Source organism: Delphinapterus leucas, chromosome 6 (genome assembly GCF_059928025.1).
Source record: "Delphinapterus leucas isolate spDelLeu-1000000601 "Yukka" chromosome 6, BTC_Dleu_Yukka2, whole genome shotgun sequence".
Classification (NCBI taxonomy): Eukaryota; Metazoa; Chordata; class Mammalia; order Artiodactyla; family Monodontidae; genus Delphinapterus; species Delphinapterus leucas.
Window position 1 is genome coordinate 94,567,505 of NC_143134.1, and position 22,868 is coordinate 94,590,372.

Consider the following 22,868-nt stretch of genomic DNA (forward strand, 5'->3'; position numbering starts at 1 on the left):
AAATTACCCAATTTTATATTGTGTTACAGTAATTCACAATGCATCATAGTGTATATAAAAACCCCACAGTAATCAAATCCAAAGAGAATGCCTCTTTACCTAAATTAAGTTACCAATTAAATAAATTCCCCCAAATGAGGACTGTATCCAAGGTAAATTAAATTAATCCTATCATTATATTCATCCTACTTGTATTCTCCAGTTGCACTATAGTATTCTCACCACTTTTTTTTAAAAAAAGAAAGCACAATTCAAATGTTTCCATTTAAGAAATACAAGACTCACTTATGAATTTTTAAGCAAACAGCCCATACTTTTGAATGGCTCACACCCCACAATAGTGTGAGTGTGTGTGTGTGTTCGATACTATTCACCACATCAGAAAAACTCATCTGTAGAAACAAGAGAACGACCAGTTTTCTCAGGATGACTTGGTGAAACAGGTGCATTTATTTGAACTGATAAGTCTATGCAAATACAGTCAGTCACAATAGGGCTTCTTAGGCCTGACAATAATTTAACTTCTGAAAAGTATGCAGGACTGTTAGAGGCCTTTACCCTCCTGGTAAACTATGTCCCTTGATATTGGAAGGGGACTTCAGTTCTCCCCTAGCCCTCTGCTTAGGATTAAATGAGAGACTTCAGCTTTAATTAAATGAGAGACAGCTGTCAGCTGTCCGAATCCAGGACAACACACACAATTTGGACTCTAGGAATGAGAGACAAAAGGAAGGGTGATCTAGAAAGTGGGTAGGGATAAAAGTGGGTAGCATGTTTGCTTCTGCAGAAAATGTCCAAGGATGGCAGACTCTAGTTAAGATCAATGGGGGAAGATGTCTTAGTGTGTAGGTAGAGAAATAAGACAAGGCAAAGGTGACTTTAGCCATCGAGAATGAAGGAGTCAGGGGAAGGAATGTCTACGTGTGGTAGACAACTGAATTAGAAAGAGCAGAAATGGAAACCAGCAATGATTCTGATCTAGGGCTTGGCCAGCTTACATGTTTTGTCATTGGACACAAACTTTTCATGAGGAGATCCAATCACTAATGCAACAAACTCAAATGAATTCTAGGTTGAGGGTGGTTCAATTCTCAAACATGGGGCTGAACCAGTTACTGGGCAAGGAGAGATGAAGGGGTGGAATCTGAGAATCTCAATAAGTCATCTAGTAGCTCTAGTCACTTTGTACATTCCTGGGGGATACATAACAGCTCACTATAAAAACACAACATATATTGATACCTGTTTGTTCCCCAAGACCAACACCACAGTGAGGTTTTACCACCTTAGCTTACAGAGACATTATTTAGTCCAGGTTACAATCAGATTTCACAAAAGAGAATTTGACTACATAGATATTTATCAAATGAATGCAGTTAAGAAAAAAGTACAGGGGCTGGAAGTCAGAAAATCTACTACATTCCAGTCCTCTCTGCTGCTGTTCAGCTGTGTGAACCTGAAGAAATCCTTTAACATTTCGGGGCCTGTTTGTTCATCTATAAAGTGTGGTGATGAACCCCTGTTACTCTCTCAGTGTTCTCGAGCAGATCCCAAGATGTTAGCTCACTGTGGAAACTTAAAAGCAAAGGGAAGATGTGGCACTGAAACAAACTGGACAGCTGCTTGCACTCTAATATAATCATCCATCCCCACAAAGGGACAGTTGGCCACTGGTTTGATAAGTATTGTCAAATGAAATTTACTTGTAACTTTTGAGAAGAGTAGTTTTCAGATGCTAGTCTCGGAATAAGCTCAAGAGGAGTCTCGATCATTTCCAGTTGAATGAACAATTCTTATCTTGAGCTGCGTATCCTTCCGAAGTCACAAGGAAAAGTCAGCCTTTATTCTAGCAGTGTTTGGTCTGGAACAGCTGCTCCATAGGTGTCAGCCCTATGCCCCATATCATACTTTAAATAATATCATTAATACCTTTATCCAAAATACACTTGCGTTTCATATGCTTATTATAGGAGAGAGAAGAACTAATATTCACCAAGTGCCCTCTGTGAGATAAGCACTTGCTAGTGTTCTACATACATTCTGTCATTTAATCCTCAAGGCAACATAAAAAAGTAGATATCACTGTCCCCATTTTACAGGTGACAAACCTGAGACTCAGAGTGCTTATGACTTGCCCAAGTTCACACCACTGGGACCTAACAGAGATCTGAAATAAAAATTCAGGTCTTCTGACTTCAGTCCATGCTTTTTCTTCTATAACATCATGCTACATAGAAGAAAAAGAAGTGAAGGTGAATGATTAGCCAGCAAAGTTAGGGAAAAGGATATGCTATTAGTAAAAAGCTCACCCATTCTATATCATTCTGCAATGTCCAACTTTCAAAGAATCAGAGTATGATAGAAATCTTCAATATTAAATCACTGCTAAACATAAGCAATCTGACTTTGAGGATCCAGAAGGTGATTTCAGATCTTGCTGTGCCTTAAAGTTCTCACAGACAACACTGATTATCAGTGCACTACAGATGTGTGGAAAAGAAAACGCCAGGTAACAAAAACCGGGTCACCTGCCTCCAAGATGCCGGGCCCTGCGCGGCTTTTATTACTCCAGGTCAAGGAAACAAATAGAATCTATCAACGTGGTCCTGCCTCTTGGGACATATATTCTAAACATACATCCATTCTTATTCCCAGTGAGAAAGAAATCATTGCAAAAGAATCTCACCTTTCACCAAATTCTACGCTTAAAATCCTAAACTGGTCATATCACTGTGTACAATATTTTTGGCAGTCACAAACTCTGTCATGAAGCAGAGCGTAAAACAACTGGAGAATATAAGTGGTATTTACATGCCCTTCTTTGGGTGGGTCAGACTGCATGAGGCAGTGTGGCTGTGTGGAGGGCGAGAGGTCTGGACCCACGGTGAACAGCTTGCTCCTGCCAGAGAGTTACCAAAGCCAAGGTTCTGGACTTGTATGTTCCTCAGCCATCCCAGTGTCTATATCCCTAGCAACCCTAAAACAATGAAATATCGGCAAACAACCATGTCCAAATAAAGAGCTCAATAGTTGAATCTCCAAGAAGTGGCCAATTTCAGAAAGGCATTTCTTGGCAGGCTAGAGCAGACTTGGGTGAAAGTTGTACCGAAGGCTGGAGAAGAGCCCGATGTGTTTCACGAGATTGGGCTCCACCACATAGGCCCGCTCCCCCTTGGCCCTCAACAGTGAGTACAGTGCCATGTCCTTGCCGAAGCCCTTGTGGCAGTACACCTGGGACAGGTAGGTGAGGGTCCGCCGGGCCGCCGGGGCAGGGAAGAGCATGGCCGGGGTGCAACACTGTGAAGCAGGGACCACATTGTACAGGGAAGGACTCAGCCGCCGCAGCTCCAGGAAATAGTGCCGGCCCACCAGCTCCACCAGCCCCATGCTATACAGGGAGAAGAAGAGCATGACGGGCCAGCTAAACCCCGGCCGGCTGGCAAACCGCATGTATATCCAGGTTAGTAAGGGCCCCAGCAACATGCCGACACCGACCCACTCCAGGATCCTCATGGGCTCTGGGTTGATGTAGTGCTGGAGCCTCTCGGGGTGATAGAGCTTTAGATAAAGGGCATCTCTGAGGTGCGGCTCAGAGAAACGAGCCCGCAGAAGGTGCTCCAAGACTGGGAAGATCTGCTCTTCTGGAACGGCGTCGTCTTCCACCATCAGGACGTAGTCTGGGTTGTAGGTCTGCAGGGAGGATTCCAGGCAATAGACGTAGTCCTGCTTCTCTTTCTCAAATGAGTTGGTCGAAGGGTCGTCGCCGTAGTCATCTTCAGTGCCCTCATAGCGGTTGGCCACAGGGACGTACTTGGACAGCAGCTTGGCATCGAAATGGCTCACACTCCGCTCCACGTTGCACAGGAAGAGTTGGTGCCCCTCACACTGAGGGCCGCATTGTTGAAGAAGCCGGTGGAACTGGGACACCACCTGCAGGACGTAGTGGAAGCCAGGTTGCCTGTCCACAGTGATGATGGTGATGACCAGCCAGGGGCGGGGAGTGGCCTGCCAGACAATGGGCACCGAGCCATTGGCAGAGGGCAGCTCCTCAAAGTAGTGGAGGGCAGCTTCACCCTCTTTCAAGCTTTGCTGCAGGAACTCTTGGCTCATTTGGTTCAGATGCCAGTGGCGCAGGTAGAAGTAAGAGTGCAGAAGCCGGTGACAGGCCAGGGGGGCCAGCAGACCAAAGGTCACCACCGTTAAGATGAAGAGCTGGACAGCAGTGCTGCCCCAGGAGAGCCGCCTCAGCCTCCGGAGGAGCATGGCAGCTGGAGAGCTTGAAGTGCTCATGAGGTCGACTTCTGGTCAGGTCTGGTCCCAAGAACAAACCATCCTGGACCTCAGGCCAAAATCAGTGCAAGGCAAACCTAAAGAGAGAAAAGTAAAGAATGGTACAGAGCTTTAAAAAATCCAGAGATGGAACTCAGCACATGTCAAACCAGAAATTCTAATTCTAGGCTCTGTACCTACTAGAGACTTAAGTATTTTCTCCAGTATACTCTTCTTTGGTTGTATCTGTTAATGATCTCTGGGATTCTTTGATCATTTCTATGAGTAATGAAACCTTGGTACATCCAACCAAGTCTTCACACCTACAGATGCTTAGTTAAGGTTTACAGTGTCCCAGAAAATCACCAGATAGGCTAGCAAAATCATTATTTCAATTCAGCAGCTACATAGCCACAGGTTCTTAAAACAGAGGCAAAAACACAAGGCACAAAGGAAAGACGCATTTAAAGTAAGTTCCAAGGTAAGTACATTGTAAGTACTTGTGGACTAACGGTGCATAGTAGTTTCTGAAAACTTTTTTGCACATCCCAAACAAGAAAAGGACTATTTAGGATTCCCTAAAATGTCTTTATCAAGATCTTCCATTCCTATTTCTCTAACCTCATGCAACTATACTTAAAATTACATGTTAATTTAATCCTGATTGTTCTTCCATTTTATAATTTACAGAATTGCCATGGGAACCAGTGAGAGAAAGGATCTCTCCCCCATATTCAAGAGAACTCTAGAGCCCCAGACTTTGGGAGGGGAGGAAACATCTGAAGGAAGATCTATAAGCAGCTTTTCAGTGAGGTAGGGAGAGGGTAGGCAGAGATGAAGATGAAACAGAAAGTTGCTGCAAGCCTGGTCCAGGAAGGAATGTAGTGTGACATCATCTCTCAGAGTACAAGCCTGGAGTGAATACCAGCTCAGCCACTCGGTGAAAGGTCACTTCACCTCTCCACAGCTTGGATTCCTTACCTCTAAAATGGAGGTAATAATAATACCTATCTCACAGGGTTACTGTGAAGATTAAATGTGTTACAGAGCAAAATCATACAGAATAAAAATGCCATTAAAATATATCCATATCGATTCCAAAGGCAGTGCTTAAACCACACAAGACGTTTTGTTCTTTCAACATCCTTCAGGATAGAGATGGAGACAAAAACGTGACTTAAAAAAATCCTTGCGTCTTTTAAATCTGGTCCCCAAGATGGCGGAAGAGTAAGACGCGGAGATCACCTTCCTCCCCACAGATACACCAGAAATACATCTACACGTGAAACAACTCCTACAGAACACCTACTGAACGCTGGCAGAAGACCTCAGACCTCCCAAAAGGCAAGAAACCCCCCACGTACCTGGGTAGGGCAAAAGAAAAAAATAAACAGAGACAAAAGGATAGGGACGGGTCCTGCACCAGCGGGAGGGAGCTGTGAAGGAGGAAAAGTGTCCTCACACTAGGAAGCCCCTTCGCGGGCGGAGACTGCGGGTGGCGGAGCGGGGGAGCTTCGGGGCCGCAGAGGAGAGCACAGCAACAGGGGTGCGGAGGGTAAAGCGGAGAGATTCCCGCACAGAGGATCAGGGCCGACCGGCACTCACCAGCCGAGAGGCTTGTCTGCTCACCCGCCGGGGCAGGCGGGGCTGGGAGCTGAGGCTCGGGATTCGGTCGGAGCGCAGGGAGAGGACTGGGGTTGGCGGTGTGAACACAGCCTGCAGGGCATTAGTGCACCGCGGCTAGCCGGGAGGGAGTCCGGGGAAAAGTCTGGACCTGCTGAAGAGGCAAGAGACTTTTTCTTCCCTCTTTATTTCTTGGTACGCGAGGAGAGGGGATTAAGAACGCTGCTTAAAGGAGCTCCAGAGACGGGCGCGAGCCGCGGCTAAAAGTGCGGACCCCAGAGACAGACATGAGTCGCTAAGGCCGCTCCTGCCGCCACCAAGAAGCCTGTGTGCGAACACAGGTCACTATCCACACCCCCCTTCCGGGGAGTCTGTGCAGCCCACCACTGCCAGGGTCCTGGGATCCAGGGACAACTCCCCCGGGAGAACGCACGGCGCCCCTCAGGCTGGCGCAACGTCTCTCCGGCCTCTGCCGCCGCAGGCTCGCCCTGCACTCCGTGACTCTCCCTACCCCTGGCATGAGTGAGCCAGAGCTTCCGAATCAGCGGCTCCTTTAACCCCGGGCTGTCTGAGCAAAGGACAGACGCCCTCCGGCGACCTACACGCACAGGCGGGGCCAAATCCAAAGCTGAGCCCCTGGGAGCTGCGAGAACAAAGAAGAGAAAGGGAAATCTCTCCCAGCAGCCACAGAAGCAGCGGATTAAAGCTCCACAATCAACTTGATGTACCCTGCATCTGTGGAATACATGAATAGACAACGAATCATCCCAAATTAAGGAGCCCTGTGGATGAAAGGCTCTTGGTGCTGCAGCCAGGAGTTAGTGCTGTGCCTCTGAGGTGGGACAGCCAACTTCAGGACACTGGTCCACAAGAGGCCTCCCAGCTGCACATAATATCAAACGGCGAAAATCTCCCAGAGATCTCCATCTCAACGCCAGCACCCAGCTTCACTCAACGACCAGCAAGCTACAGTGCTGGACATCCTATGCCAAACAACTAGCAAGACAGGAACACAACCCCACCCATTAGCAGAGAGGCTGCCCAAAATCATAATAAGTCTACAGACACCCCAAAACACACCACCAGATGTGGACCTGCCCAAAAGAAAAACAAGATCCAGCCTCATCCACCAGAACACAGGCACTAGTACCCTCCACCAGGAAGCCTACATAACCCACTGAACCAACCTTAGCCACTGGGGACAGACACTAAAAACAACAGGAACTACGAACCTTCAGCCTGCAAAAAGGAGACCCCAAACACAGTAAGATAAGCAAAATGAAAAGACAGAAAAACACACAGCAGATGAAGGAGCAAGATGAAAACGCACCAGACCTAACGAATGAAGAGGAAATAGGCAGTCTACCTGAAAAAGAATTCAGAATAATGATAGTAAAGATGATCCAAAATCTTGGAAATAGAATAGACAAAATGCAAGAAACATTTAACAAGGACCTAGAAGAACTAAAGATGAAACAAACAATGATGAACAACACAATAAATGAAATGAAAAATACTCTAGATGGGATCAATAGCAGAATAACTGAGGCAGAAGAACGGATAAGTGACCTGGAAGATACAATAGTGGAAATAACGACTGCAGAGCAGAATAAAGAAAAAAGAATGAAAAGAACTGAGGACAGTCTCAGAGACCTCTGGGACAACATTAAACGCACGAACATTCGAATTATAGGGGTTCCAGAAGAAGAGAAAAAGAAAGGGACTGAGAAAATATTTGAAGAGATTATAGTTGAAAACTTCCCTAATATGGGAAAGGAAATAGTTAATCAAGTCCAGGAAGCACAGACAGTCCCATACAGGATAAATCCAAGGAGAAATACGCCAAGACACATATTAATCAAACTGTCAAAAATTAAATACAAAGAAAGCATATTAAAAGCAGCAAGGGGAAAACAACAAATAACACACAAGGGAATCCCCATAAGGTTAACAGCTGATCTTTCAGCAGAAACTCTGCAAGCTAGAAGGGAGTGGCAGGACATATTGAAAGTGATGAAGGAGAAAAACCTGCAACCAAGATTACTCTACCCAGCAAGGATCTCATTCAGATTTGATGGAGAAATTAAAACCTTTACAGACAAGCAAAAGCTGAGAGAGTTCAGCACCACCAAACCAGCTCTACAACAACTGCTAAAGGAACTTCTCTAGGCAAGAAACACAAGAGAAGGAAAAGACCTACAATAACGAACCCAAAACAATTAAGAAAATGGGAATGGTAACATACATATCGATAGTTACCTTAAATGTAAATGGACTAAACGATCCCACCAAAAGACACAGATTGGCTGAATGGATACAAAAACAAGACGCATATATTTGCGGTCTACAAGAGACCCACTTCAGACCTAGAGACACATACAGACTGAAAGTAAGGGGATGGAAAAAGGTATTTCATGCAAATGGAAACCAAAAGAAAGCTGGAGTAGCAATTCTCATATCAGACAAAATAGACTTTAAAATAAAGACTATTACAAGAGACAGAGAAGGACACTACATAATGATCAAGGGATCGATCCAAGAAGAAGATATAACAATTGTAAATATTTATGCACCCAACATAGGAGCACCTCAATACGTAAGGCAAATACTAACAGCCATAAAAGGGGAAAATCGACAGTAACACATTCATAGTAGGGGACTTTAACACCCCACTTTCACCAATGGACAGATCATCCAAAATGAAAACAAATAAGGAAACACAAGCTTTAAATGATACATTAAACAAGATGGACTTAATTGATATTTATAGGACATTCCATCCAAAAACAACAGAATACACATTTTTCTCAAGTGCTCATGGAAAATTCTCCAGGATAGATCATATCTTGGGTCACAAATCAAGCCTTGGTAAATTTAAGAAAATTGAAATTGTATCAAGTATGTTTTCTGACCACAACGCTATGAGATTAGATATCAATTACAGGAAAAGATCTGTAAAAAAATACAAACACATGGAGGCTAAACAATACACTACTTAATAACAAAGTGATCACTGAAGAAATCAAAGAGGAAATCAAAAAATACCTAGAAACAAATGACAATGGAGACACGACGACTCAAAATCTATGCGATGCAGCAAAAGCAGTTCTAAGAGGGAAGTTTATAGCAATACAATCCTACCTTAAGAAACAGGAAACATCTCGAATAAACAACCTAACCTTGCACCTAAAGCAATTAGAGAAAAAACAAAAAAACCCCAAAGTTAGCAGAAGGTAAGAAATCATAAAAATCAGATCAGAAATAAATGAAAAAGAAATGAAGGAAATGATAGCAAAGATCAATAAAACTAAAAGCTGGTTCTTTGAAAGGATAAACAAAATTGATAAACCATTAGCCAGACTCATCAAGAAAAAAAGGGAGAAGACTAAAATCAATAGAATTAGAAATGAAAAAGGAGAAGTAACAACTGACACTGCAGAAATACAAAAGATCATGAGAGATTACTACAAGCAACTCTATGCCAATAAAATGTACAACCTGGAAGAAATGGACAAATTCTTAGAAAGGCACAACGTGCCAAGACTGAATCAGGAAGAAATAGAAAATATGAACAGACCAATCACAAGCACTGAAATTGAAACTGTGATTAAAAATCTTCCAACAAGCAAAAGCCCAGGATCAGATGGCTTCACAGGTGAATTCTATCAAACATTTAGAGAAGAGCTATCACCTATCCTTCTCAAACTCTTCCAAAATATAGCAGAGGGAGGAACACTCCCCAACTCATTCTACGAGGCCACCATCACCCTGATACCAAAACCAGACAAGGATGTCACAAAGAAAGAAAACTACAGGCCAATATCACTGATGAACATAGATGCAAAAATCCTCAACAAAATACTAGGAAACAGAATCCAACAGCACATTAAACGGATCATACAACATGATCAAGTGGGGTTTATTCCAGGAATGCAGGATTCTTCAATATACGCAAATCAATCAACGTGATACACCATATTAACAAATTGAAGGAGAAAAACCATATGATCATCTCAATAGATGCACAGAAAGCTTTTGACAAAATTCAACACCCATTTATGATAAAAACCCTGCAGAAAGTAGGCATAGAGGGAACTTTCCTCAACATAATAAAGGCCATATATGACAAACCCACAGCCAACATCGTCCTCAATGGTGAAAAACTGAAAGCATTTCCACGAAGATCAGGAACAAGACAAGGTTGCCCACTCTTACCACTCTTACTCAACATAGTTTTGGAAGTTTTAGCCACAGCAATCAGAGAAGAAAAGGAAATAAAAGGAATCCAAATCGGAAAAGAAGAAGTAAAGCTGTCACTATTTGCAGATGACATGATACTATACATACAGAATCCTAAAGATGCTACCAGAAAACTACTAGAGCTAATCAATGAATTTGGTAAAGTAGCAGGATACAAAATTAATGCACAGAAATCTCTGGCATTCCTATACACTAAGGATGAAAAATCTGAAAGTGAAATCAAGAAAACACTCCCATTTACCATTGCAACAAAAAGAATAAATATCTAGGAATAAACCTACCTAAGGAGACAAAAGACCTGTATGCAGAAAATTATAAGACACTGATGAAAGAAATTAAAGATGATACAAATAGATGGAGAGATATACCATGTTCTTGGATTGGAAGAATCAACATTATGAAAATGACTCTACTACCCAAAGCAATCTACTGATTCAATGCAATCCCTATTACACTACCACTGGCATTTTTCACAGAACTAGAACAAAAAATTTCACAATTTGTATGGAAACACAAAAGACCCCGAATAGCCAAAGCAATCCTGAGAACAAAAAATGGAGCTGGAGGAATCAGGCTTCCTGACTTCAGACTATACTACAAAGCTACAGTAATCAAGACAGTATGGTACTGGCACAAAAACAGAAATATAGATCAATGGAACAGGATAGAAAGCCCAGAGATAAACCCACGCACATATGGTCACCTTATCTTTGATAAAGGAGGCAGGAATGTACAGTGGAGAAAGGACAGCCTCTTCAATAAGTGGTGCTGGGAAAACTGGACAGGTACATGTAAATGTATGAGATTAGATCACTCCCTAACGCCATACACAAAAATAAGCTCAAAATGGATTAAAGACCTAAATGTAAGGCCAGAAACTATCAAACTTTTAGAGGAAAACATAGGCAGGACACTCTATGACATAAATCACAGCAAGATCCTTTTTGACCCACCTCCTAGAGAAATGGAAATAAAAACAAAAATAAACAAATGGGACCTAATGTAACTTCAAAGCTTTTGCGCAGCAAAGGAAACCATAAACAAGACCAAAAGACAACCCTCAGAATGGGAGAAAATATTTGCAAATGAAGCAACTGACAAAGGATTAATGTCCAAGATTTATAAGCAGCTCATGCAGCTTAATAACAAAAAAACAAACAACCCAATCCAAAAATGGGCAGAAGACCTAAATAGACATTTCTCCAAAGAAGATATACAGACTGCCAACAAACACATGAAAGAATGCTCAACATCACTAATCATTAGAGAAATGCAAATCAAAACTACAATGAGATATCATCTCACACCAGTCAGAATGTCCATCATCAAAAAGTCTAGAAACAATAAATGCTGGAGAGGGTGTGGAGAAAAGGGAACCCTCTTACACTATTCGTTGGAATGTAAATTGATACAGCCACTGTGGAGAGCAGTATGGAGGTTCCTTAAAAAACTACAAATAGAACTACCATATGACCCAGCAATCCCACTACTGGGCATATACCCTGAGAAAACCATAATTCAAAAAGAGTCATGTACCAAAATGTTCACTGCAGCTCTATTTACAATAGCCCGGAGATGGAAACAACCTAAGTGTCCATCATCAGATGAATGGATAAAGAAGATGTGGCACATATATACAATGGAATATTACTCAGCCATAAAAAGAAACGAAATTGAGCTATTTGTAATGAGGTGGATAGACCTAGAGTCTGTCATACAGAGTGAAGTAAGTCAGAAAGAGAGAGACAAATACCATATGCTAACACATATATATGAAATTTAAGGAAAAAAATGTCATGAAAAACCTAGGGGTGAAACAGGAATAAAGACACAGACTTAATAGAGAATGGACTTGAGGATATGGGGAGGGGGAAGGGTAAACTGTGACAAAGCGAGAGAGAGGCATGGACATATATACACTACCAAACGTAAGGTAGATAGCTAGTGGGAAGCAGCCGCATAGCACAGGGAGATCAGCTCGGTGCTTTGTGACCGCCTGGAGGGGTGCGATAGGGAGGGTGGGAGGGAGGGAGACGCAAGCGGGAAGAGATATGGGAACAAAAAAGTATATATATGTATATATATTTCTATATCTATATATATATAGATATATCTGGACTTCCCTGGCAGTCCAGTGGTTAAGACTCTGTGCTTCCACTGCAGGGGGTGCGGGTTCGATCCCTGGTTGGGGAATTAAGATCCCACATGCCACATGGCGCAGCCAAAAAAAAAGTATATATATAATCTCCCTATATGAACAAACTTAGTAATATTTTAGGAGTAAGTAGGTCTAACAATCTGAGGGAAAACAGACTTCCACCGAAAAACAGAACTAAAAGGACAAAGCCAGTATAACTCCAGTAAGGTCAATGCCAAACTAAACAGTGTCTATAGAATAAAAGGTAAACCTCTTACCTCAGAAGCATAATAAAGTTTGCACATATTGGGAAGGAAATGGCCTAGCTTGTGAGTTATCTTGAAGAAGGACTGCCCAAGTACCATACGAGGTTGTTGTGGTGCAGTCTAGTGCTCTCTTACATTCTCCCCTTCTTGGGCACACAGAAAGACCACATCTCCTAGCCTGCTTTCTTCCAGGTGGGGTCATGTGACTAGGGCTTGCCAGTAAAATGTGAGCAACATGACAGTTATGACTTCTGGAACAACGTGGTTGAGAGCAGATGTGCCTTCTTGACTCTCTTTCTCCATCTGCTGGCTGGACAGCCTTGGTGGATCTAGAGGAGGGAGGAGCCACCAGATGGCAGGAGCCTGGGTCCTTGAATGACTGCCTGGAGCAGAGGTCCCTCCTACAGCTCACCTCTCAGCATCCGCCCAACCTAGAGTGGGCTGTGTTGTGAGTAATACACAAAGCGCTGTTTCTAGCCACTGATGATTTTTTGACTTGCTTATTATTACAGCAGTTAGCCTACCTTGCCATTAGAGTTGTGTAGAATACCAAACTTCTCTCTATGGCATGATGACATAGTAACTCAAGGAAGTAGATAAGTCTCATTTCAGCAACAGCAGCAGATTATATTGTGGGACCCCAGAGGTGAGACAGATTAGCCCAGTACTAGTAAGAGATCTGCGTAGTATTAAAGCGGGAAACAAAGCAGGGAGAGGTTGGAGTAGTATGAGATCCCAGGTTTGCTGTTATGCGGACTTCCAAAGACCTGCAGACTTGGTGCATCGCCCTGTGATGTTCAAGCCAATGGAGTTAATAAATCATGTGGCTGCACATCCCCATGGCCTCGCCAGTTCCACATCACTTCCACTGGAAGCCAAGGGCTGAAACTGGGTTGAGCTCACACTCTACCTTAGTTGATCTTGGAAATGGAGTCATTCAGGTGGCTTCCTGCTCACACTGTTCTCCCTACCCTTGCTATTACCCAAGAGAGCTGTAACCACTTAAAGAAGGAACAAAATACAGTCAATAAGATAAGGCGCACAGCTCAGAAAATGCCAGGCACATATAAGTGCTAAGATGACAATGCGATTATGGTGGAAATGCAGAGTTCAGTGTTTGGTGTAAAACTACCATCCAACCTCCTTCAATACCCTATTCTAGTGAGTTTTTGGTAAAGCAAGAATGTGACACATGCACACACATAGACAATTATCATTTAAGAATATAAAGCTGATCATGTCACTCTCCTGCTTAAAACCCTTCTTTACCTTTCCATTGCTCTTTTAATAAAATCTAAACATCTTATCTTGATACAAAAGGCCCTTTATGATCTGGACGCTGCCTTTTCCTGGCATCTTGTTCTACTGCCCTCTTTTCTCTGTATGTTCTAGACTAGCAAAGGGCTAGACAGTAAATATTTTAGACTTTGTGGGCTACACACTGTCTCTGTTGCATATTCCTCTTAGACTATTTCTTTTCTTTTAACTCTTTAAAAAAATGTAAAATCTATTTTTTAGTGCTCCAGCCACATCAAAACAGGCTGTAGGAAAAAAACAAACAAACAAACAGGCTGTAGACCAAATCTGGCCTGCAGCCCATAGTTTACCAACCCCTGCTCTAGACTAGCACTGTCCAATAGAAATATAATGCAAGCCACATATGTAATTTAACATTTTCTAGCAGCCACAATAAAAAAGCAAAAAGAAATAGATGAAATTAATAATATATTTTACTACAACACATCAAAACTATTATTTCAACGTGAAACCAATATAAAAAATTATTAATAAGGCACTCTACATTCTTTTTTCCATACTAAGTCTTTGAAATCCAGTGTGTATTTTACATTTACAGCATATGTCAATTCAGACAAACCACACTTTAAGTGCTTAATAGCCACATGCGGCCAGTGAGCAGGGCAGCTCTAGACATGCTGACCTTCTTTTCGAACATCAACTATGCTAAGCTCTTGCCCATCTCCTGGCCTTTGCTCATGCAACTCCCTTGCCCTGGAACATTCTTATTCCCACACCTTCCTTGTCTCTTCACATAGATAGCTTTTTCTCATCCTGTAATACAATCTCCTAGAGGGGCCAACCCTGGCCTGTGTTATCTTAGGACCTACTAAACAAGTACTCAAGTATTTTGCATTAGCAAAGTGGGAGTATAAATTGGCACAACCTCTGTAGAATTAATTTAGAAATATCTAACAAAACACACTAATGCTCAGCAATTCCATTTCTAGCATTCCTTCCTAGATATATATTCTCATGTGTGAGAAATTACTTGTAGCATCATTTGTAAGAGCAAAATATTGCCAAGTGCCCATCAGTTGTGAGTGAGTCAAATAAACTATGGTACCTCCAAAGAATGGAATACTAAGTACCCATTAAAAGTAAGCAAACTCACAAAGTAACTGCCTTATCAGTTTGAGGCTACTAATTCTATTTTTTTTTAACTAGTTCACACTTTATTTAGATTTCTTTAGTTTTTAGCTAATGTCCTTTTCCTACGCTAGGATCCCATCCAGGTGGTATACATTCTTTATGGTGAAGTGTTAACATATCAAATGATTCATTTGGGAAAACCAGTATATTTTCTGTATTTAATTATAGAAAATTCATGTTGTTTTTTGAAATATATCTGCCTCCCCCCACAAAAAGTCCTCCTAAGGGTCTCAATCTGGTTTACTTTTTTTTTTTTTTAATTTCAATGTTAGGTCTACGTGCAAAAATATAAAGTATTGGGTTGGCCAAAAGTTTCGTTCGGTTTTTTCCATAAGATGTGTCTAGTAGCATTTTGTCTTTAACTTCATTCGAAACAATGTTGTTAGATTGTATGTGACAGCTGTCATATCAGTGTGCATTTAAAAAAAGACATCAAAATTGGTGAATTTTTGTGTAGCCATTTTAATACCGAAGGTGGAAGAGAAAAAGCTACATTTTCGGCATATTATGCTTTATTATTTCAAGAAAGGTAAAAGCGCAACTGAAACGCAAAAAAAGGTTACTGCAGTTTATGGAGAATGTACTGTGACTGATGGAATGTGTCAAAAGTAGTTTGCGAAGTTCAGTGCTGGAGATTTCTCACTGGACGATGCTCCACGGTCAGGTAGACCAGTTGAAGTTGATAGTGATCAAATCGAGACATTCATTGAGAACAATCAACATTATACCACGCAGGTGATAGCCGACATAGTCAAAATATCCAAATCAAGCGTTGAAAACCATTTGCACCAGCTTGGTTATGTTAATTGCTTTGATGTTTGGGTTTCATATAAGTTAAGTGAAAATAACCTTCTTGACTGTATTTCCGCATGTGATTCTCTACTGAAATGTAAGGGAAACGTTCCGTTTTTAAAACAAATTGTGATGGGCAATGAAAAGTGGATGCTGTACAATAATGTGGAACAGATCGTGGGGCAGATGAAATGAACCACCACCAACCACACCAAAGGCCAGTCTTCATCCAAAGAAGGTGATGTTGGGTATATGGTGGGATTGGAAGGGGGTCCTCTATTATGAGCTCCTTCCGGAAAACCAAACGATTAATTCCAACAAGTACTGCTCCCAGTTAGACCAACTGAAAGCAGCACTCGACAAAAAGTGTCCAGAATTAGTCAACAGAAAACACATAATCTGGGCTTCCCTGGTGGCGCAGTGGTTGGGAGTCCGCCTGCCGATGCAGCGGGCGCGGGTTCGTGTCCCGGTCCGGGAGGATCCCACGTGCTGCGGAGCGGCTGGGCTCGTGAGCCATGGCCGCTGGGCCTGCGTGTCCGGAGCCTGTGCTCTGCAACTGGAGAGGCCGCAGCGGTGAGAGGCCCGCGTACCGCGCAAAAAAAAAACCCAAAAAAAACCCTCACATAATCTTCCATCAGGATAATGCAAGACTGCATGTTTCTTTGAAGGCTAGACAAAAACAGTTACAGCTTGGCTGGGAAGTTCTGTTTCATCCACTGTATTCATCAGACATTGCACCTTCGGATTTCCATTTATTTAGGTCTCTACAAAATTCTCTTAAGAGAAAAAAATTTCAATTCCCTGGAAGACTGTAAAAGGTACCTAGAAAAGTGCTTTTCTCAAAAAGATAAAAGGTTTTGGGAAGATGGAATTATGAAGTTGCCTGACAAATGGCAGAAGGTAGTGGAACGTAAGGGTGAACACGTTGTTCTATAACGCTCTTGGTGAAAACAAAAAGTGTGTCTTTTATTTTTACTTAAAAACTGAAGGCACTTTTTGGTCAACCCAATACATAGTGATTGTAGGTTAACAGTTGCATGGTTAAAATGTATTTTGCCTGTATGTTTTTACTGAATGTTTATTTCCTATTCCAAGGCAAGTATGAATATGCGGCAAGATCTCACACACACACACACACACACACACACACACACACACACACGAAGAGTAAGCAAACTCAGGGAGAGACCAAGATGGCGACATTGAAGCCTCCTTATCCTCCTTCCTCCCATGGACACATCGAGTGTACATGAGGAGAAATTCCTTCTGAGAGAAATCCAGAAACTAGCTGAGTGACATCAGGCAAATGAGAAAATACCCATGTCAAAACAGTCAGGAAAGGCTAAGACATGCTCTTTCCATAAACCCCACCCCTGGCACAGTGCCAGACAATTGGGACCAACCTCCCAACAACCAGCTGCTCCCTGAGGAGTGAAGGGATTGGACCACATACCCAGAGCCCCAACTTTTAAGACTCCTACCTGAGGGACAGGCCCCCAAACACGTAACTCTGAAAGCCAATGCGGCAATACATCCATAAGACCAACAGGACTAGCAAGGAAGCTGTTCTTATTGGGTACGTGAGCACTCTCCATTGCTGAACCCCCAGGGCTCAGTGCTGAGGGAAAAGGCAACACCCGCCCATCCCAGGTAGGGTGTTTTGTTTTTTTTTTTAATTTATTTTTACATCTTTATTGGAGTATAATTGCTTTACAATGGTGTGTTAGTTTCTGCTTTACAACAAAGTGAATCAGTTATACATATACATATGTTCCCGTATCTCTTCCCTCTTGCATCTCCCTCCCTCCCACCCTCCCTATCCCACCCCTCCAGGCGGTCACAAAGCACCGAGCTGATCTCCCTGTGCTATGCGGCTGCTTCCCACTAGCTATCTGGTTTGACTGAATACTTTACAAGCCACTCCCTCAGGGCCTGGCTTAGTTGCAAACAGCAAGGACATCAGAAAAGAGACTGTTACAAATTTAAGCATTTTCAGCACCTCTGCCCTCTAACCAGTCTTTCCAATGTCCTCTGAATTCTCAACAATGGGGCTCGGGGGGACTACAGGGTCTCTTCCCAATCTTCCCACTTAATAGAATTGGAGAAACATTTCTCCAGATTGGGGATGAATCTCTTCCAGTCCTAACTGACAATGGAACCACAATCTTGGTGCTCACTCTCAACATTTCTCAGTTAGCTGCCTCACCTCCTATAAAGTCCTTTTGTTAACTGCTTCTCACATAACTCTTTTACACTGTAATAACCTTAACCCTGCTACTCTTCTCCCCCCACATCAATGATGAAGTCCCTCACGACTGCTTACCACTGACAAATCACCTCCTGACCCCTGATGATGACCTGCAGGAAAATCCTTTTTGTAACACTGACGTCTCGTGGTTCACTGATGGTTCTTATTTAAAAAGTGACAATGGCAAATATTGTGCTGTGTATGCTATTGCAACTCCTTTTGATGTTGTTGAGGCAGCATCTTTACCTATGGCTACTTCAGTCCAACAAACTGAATTATATACTCTTACAAGGGCTTGTACTTCTAGCCAAGAACAAAGCTGCCAATGATTTATACTGATGGCAGATATACTTTCAGAGTAGTTCATGATTTTGCAATGTTGTGGAAGAAACGTGGCTTCCTTACTTCAAGCAGAAATAAAATTTAAAATGGCTCCTATGTTAAGAAATTATTGGGTGCAATACGTTTACCTGGCACGTTAGCTATTAAGATTCTGAGGTGTTCTAAACTTCAGTCTCTGGAAGCTAAGGGAAATCACCTTGCTGACATTTCTGCTAAAAAAGGCTGCCCTTAAAGAAACCTTCAGCAGCCAAACCTCTATCATGGTCCAAAGGCTCCCCAAATGGTAACTTAGAAAAACTGGCTAGAGAAGCCCAACAACTGGCTTCTGAAAAGGAAAAACAAGTTTAGAAATTCAACAACTGTTGATTTGATAAAAAAAGAAATCTCTGGTTAGGACCAAAGCATAACCCAATCCTACCAGAGGCACTGAAATCCCCACTCCTCACTACTGTACATGCATTAAGCCATAGGTCTACTGACAAAATGATAACATTCATGAATCAGTATTGGTGGGGAAACATTAACAAGGCTACAAGAAGTGCCTACACCTCACTGTACCACTTGTTGAAGTACAAGTGGGGAGTACTAGGAAGTCTGTTCGTAATGCTCCCGGACAGTTTAAACTCTCTAACAGATGATTAGATGTCTGGCAAATGGATTTCATACAACTTCCTCTATTTTGTGGATATAAATATGTTTGAGACGTATTTTCATACTGAACTGAAGCCTTCCCTTGCAGACGGGCTGCTGCCTCTTCTCTGGCTAACCTCCTTGGGGAAAAGATTATCCCTACTTAGGGAACTCCTCTTGAACTTCATGATTGAGGAATCTATTTTACTGGTCAGGTACTTTGACAATTCTGCACTGTTTGGCCAGTTTTACACTTTCACTGTGCTTACCACCCTCAATCCTCTGGTTTATTCAGATGCACTAATGTCATTAAGATTCAACTGGAGGGACCTCCCTGGTGGTCCAGTGGGTAAGAAAGAGCCACTTCTTTTATAACTCAAAAACTCTTAACACTTTGAGATAGTCCCAGGACACCCAATGAACTTGGCTCCTGCTTCTTTTGAGTCACAACCGATAAAAGGAGAGATACTGCAATAGTGTAGAGGCCTATTGCTCCTATTAAAAATATCCATGTGCGGTAAAGCAATCTTTTCACAGTGCACTCTAGGGAGATGAAAACCTTAAGCATCATGTCTTGCAACCTGGAGATTTTGTCTATTGAAAAAGTCACCTCTAGAAAGACTCTCTCTTCAACCTCACTGGAAATGTCCCTATCAGGTAAACCAACCCTTGTGCTGCCAAACTCCAAGGAATAGACTCTTGGATACCTGTGACACACCTAAAGAGAGCATGACACCCTGAATGGACCTGCACATCATCTGGTGACCTGAAAGTAAAGACTTCCCAGAACTGAAGCATCTGATGAGACAGCTTTCCCAAGATATCCAGACCAGGCCTGTTGGAAGTTTGTTACCAAATCACTGAAAAATGACAACACTTCAAGTAATCTCTAATGTCTATGATCTTGATAACATATAGACTTTTTATGAAAAGTGCCTGAGAGTTCTCCCTCCTACCCCTCCTTGTTACTTACATGTGACCTCAATAGATTCCTAATCTATTCCCTCCGGTATGAGACGCTGTACCCAGGAAAGGTATTTCCTGACACTGAGGGACAAAAAGCCTCTGAAAGTAGAAAACCTGACACTTGATCAGCAATGCTTTCAGAGAAAGATCTTCATCAAAAGGAGGAAATGTAAAAAATTATTAAACAGAATATTCAATTAAATAGAGTGTGGAGACCAGAAAGGGGAGCTCTCTTGTCCTGTGATGACAGCAGAGCCCAAGAGGAAGAAAAAGATTCTTCTTTCCTGGCAAGGACTCAGGCAACAAAAAGCCATGGCTGTTTATTTACTATTGCCCTCCAACTTTCTTTTCCCCTCCATAAAAGCACTCGCCTTCCCTTGCTGTGCAGGGAATTGCACATGACTCACCACGGTTGCAGACCCTGAATTGCACTTCTCTGCTATCCCAAATAAACCCATCTTTGCTGGAGAAATAATTACCAGTCTATTTGTTTTAGGTAAACACTCCCAACCAGAAATAATGTCTCTTTTTCCTCAAGTGCTAAGGCCCTTTACATGAACTTTCATCCAAGGACATTCATTTGTCACTTTCTACTTTAGACTGTATCTATTTATAGTTACCACTTATTAAGCTCCTACTACATAACCAAGTTCTGTACTGGACTCTTAGGTATATTTCTTCTGACCAAAAGAGCAACTCTCAAATAGTAATGGAACTAATCTCATTTAAATGAAAAAAAAAAAAAAGCTACCATGTTGAAAGCAGGAAATTCAAACACAGGAAAAATTTCAAAGCCTATGCTATTTTCATGATACCTGCTGCCTTACATGGCTTTTTTCATGGCCCTTGATTTACAACCCAATTGGCCTTATAAATCCCTCATTAGTGGATTCAGTCTAATTTATCTTTGATACCCCTCACAGACCCAGCACAGTATTCTATGCATAGAAAAGGTTTCATATTTGTTAAGCAAATAAATGATCTCTATGGGTCTCAATTCCTCAGCTATAAAATTGGGAGTATCAAAGACTCCCAATTTAATGTGCAGAGATCAACTTACTTGGAAGTGCTTGCTGAGCACTTATTATGTGCTGGGCACTGTTCTAAGCATCTCATTCATCTTCATAAGAAGCCTGTGAGAAGTACTATTATTAAGTCCATTTTATACCTGAAAAAAATTAAGGCACAATTAACTTGTACCCTAGGTTAACAAAGCTTTAAATGGGTAGCAAAACTTGAAATCCAGGCAGACTGTTTCCAGAACTCATGTTCTCAACCAATACGCAATATTGTCTCTGCATGGATTGGGAACCCAAGAAAATCAGCTGAAAAACCATTAGAAATGGTAACAGACTTTCAGAATGTGTTCAGTAACAGAATTAATATGCAAAGATAATATATAATATTATACACACTACATATATACACTGACTGCTTTCAGCTAATCAGACAATTACTAAATTAATCAATGGGATAAAATATCTCAGTCAAAATGAAAAAAAAAAGAAACCAAAAATATCTACAATAAATTTTTAAAATATGCAGAATATACACACCTATAAAATTCTACTGAAGGACATTCTAAAGTGTAATAAATGGATAAAAATAACATTTTCCCAGCTGAGAAGTCTCACTAATGAAAGAAGAGATGGAGGTCTCTTTCTCCAAAATTAATCTCTATATTTAACATAATGTCAATCCAATTTACTTCAAGAGGGAGTGGGCCAGTACAGTAAATGGGCGCTTTCATATAAATTGGTGGAACCTTTGGAGGGAAAGTTGGGATGGTATCTACAAAAATTTTATATGTGCATCTCCTTTGACACAGAAATTCTACTTCTAGGAATCTACCCTGCAGAAGTGCCAACACATGCTACCAAACATAGACAAGGAATGTTCACAGCAATGTTGTTTGTAAGTAAGAAAGAGAGGCAGAAAGAGGCGGAGAGGAATAGAGGACAGGGCAGGGAGAAGGATAGACAAACTACAGGGAAAGGAAATGGCCAGCAATAGGGAACAGATGTTTAGATAATTACACATGGGGATGATATGGAGACATTAAAAGGAAAATGAAAGGTTTAAATATACTGACATTTAAAAAGTCTTAGCTAAACCTCTGCTGTGGACTGAATGTTTGTGTTCCCCCCAAATTCATATATCAAAATCCGAATCCCCAATGTGATGATATTTGGAGATGGGGTATTTAGGAGATATTTAGGTCATGTTTGTGGAACTCTTTTGCTGGGATTAGTGCCCCTATAAGGGACAGAAGAGAGCTTGCTTCCTCTCTCTCCTCTGCCAGCGAGAACATATCAAGAAGGTGGCCATCCATAAACCAGGAAGAGGGCTCCTTATCAGAACCCAGCTGTGCTGGTACCCTGATCGCAGCCTTCCAGACTCCAGGACTGTGAGAAATAAATGTTTCTGCTGATTAAGGCACCCAGTTTATGGTAATTCGTTATATCGAACCAGGCAGTTTGAAAAAGTCTCTAAGGGAAAAATGCAAACTATGTCAACGCAAATTGTAGAAAAGTGTACATAGTATGATCATTTTATTTTTAACGTGGAGTATAATTTAGTGAAGGAGAGATGAAGGTATGCAGGGTGGAGGTTTCCTGTTTTGCCCTCTACACTTCTCAAAGAGCATATATTACTTTTATGATCATTGTTAAAAGTTTAATTCAACAAATACTGAGTCTTGTACCAGGCACTGGAATAGTGAACGTGACACACAGGGGTCCTACTCTCAGGACCTTAATTATCAAAAATCCTATAAAAATCCAAACATGATTTGTTTCTTTTGGTGGAACAGGAGGAGGCTGGTTAATTTGACCAAAGTATTCTAAAGATAACCTGGAATTAGTACTAATAAAAACTGCTAGGAAAT

General features: G+C 41.8%; 1 protein-coding gene across 1 annotated transcript; it reads right to left on the reverse strand.

Moving 5' to 3' along the window:
- Positions 1-367: 367 nt before the first annotated feature.
- On the reverse strand, positions 368-5,659 carry PGAP4 (post-GPI attachment to proteins GalNAc transferase 4). The gene has a single exon (XM_022600256.3). The coding sequence runs from the start codon at positions 4,288-4,290 to the stop codon at positions 3,079-3,081; it is 1,212 nt and encodes a 403-aa protein (XP_022455964.1). The 5' UTR covers positions 4,291-5,659; the 3' UTR covers positions 368-3,078.
- Between the last annotated feature and the right edge of the window lie 17,209 nt (positions 5,660-22,868).

What these genes read in the sequence shown, in the direction of transcription:
- PGAP4 (XM_022600256.3), bottom strand. Translation starts at nt 4,290, where the DNA reads ATGAGCACTTCAAGCTCTCCAGCTGCCATGCTCCTCCGGAGGCTGAGG.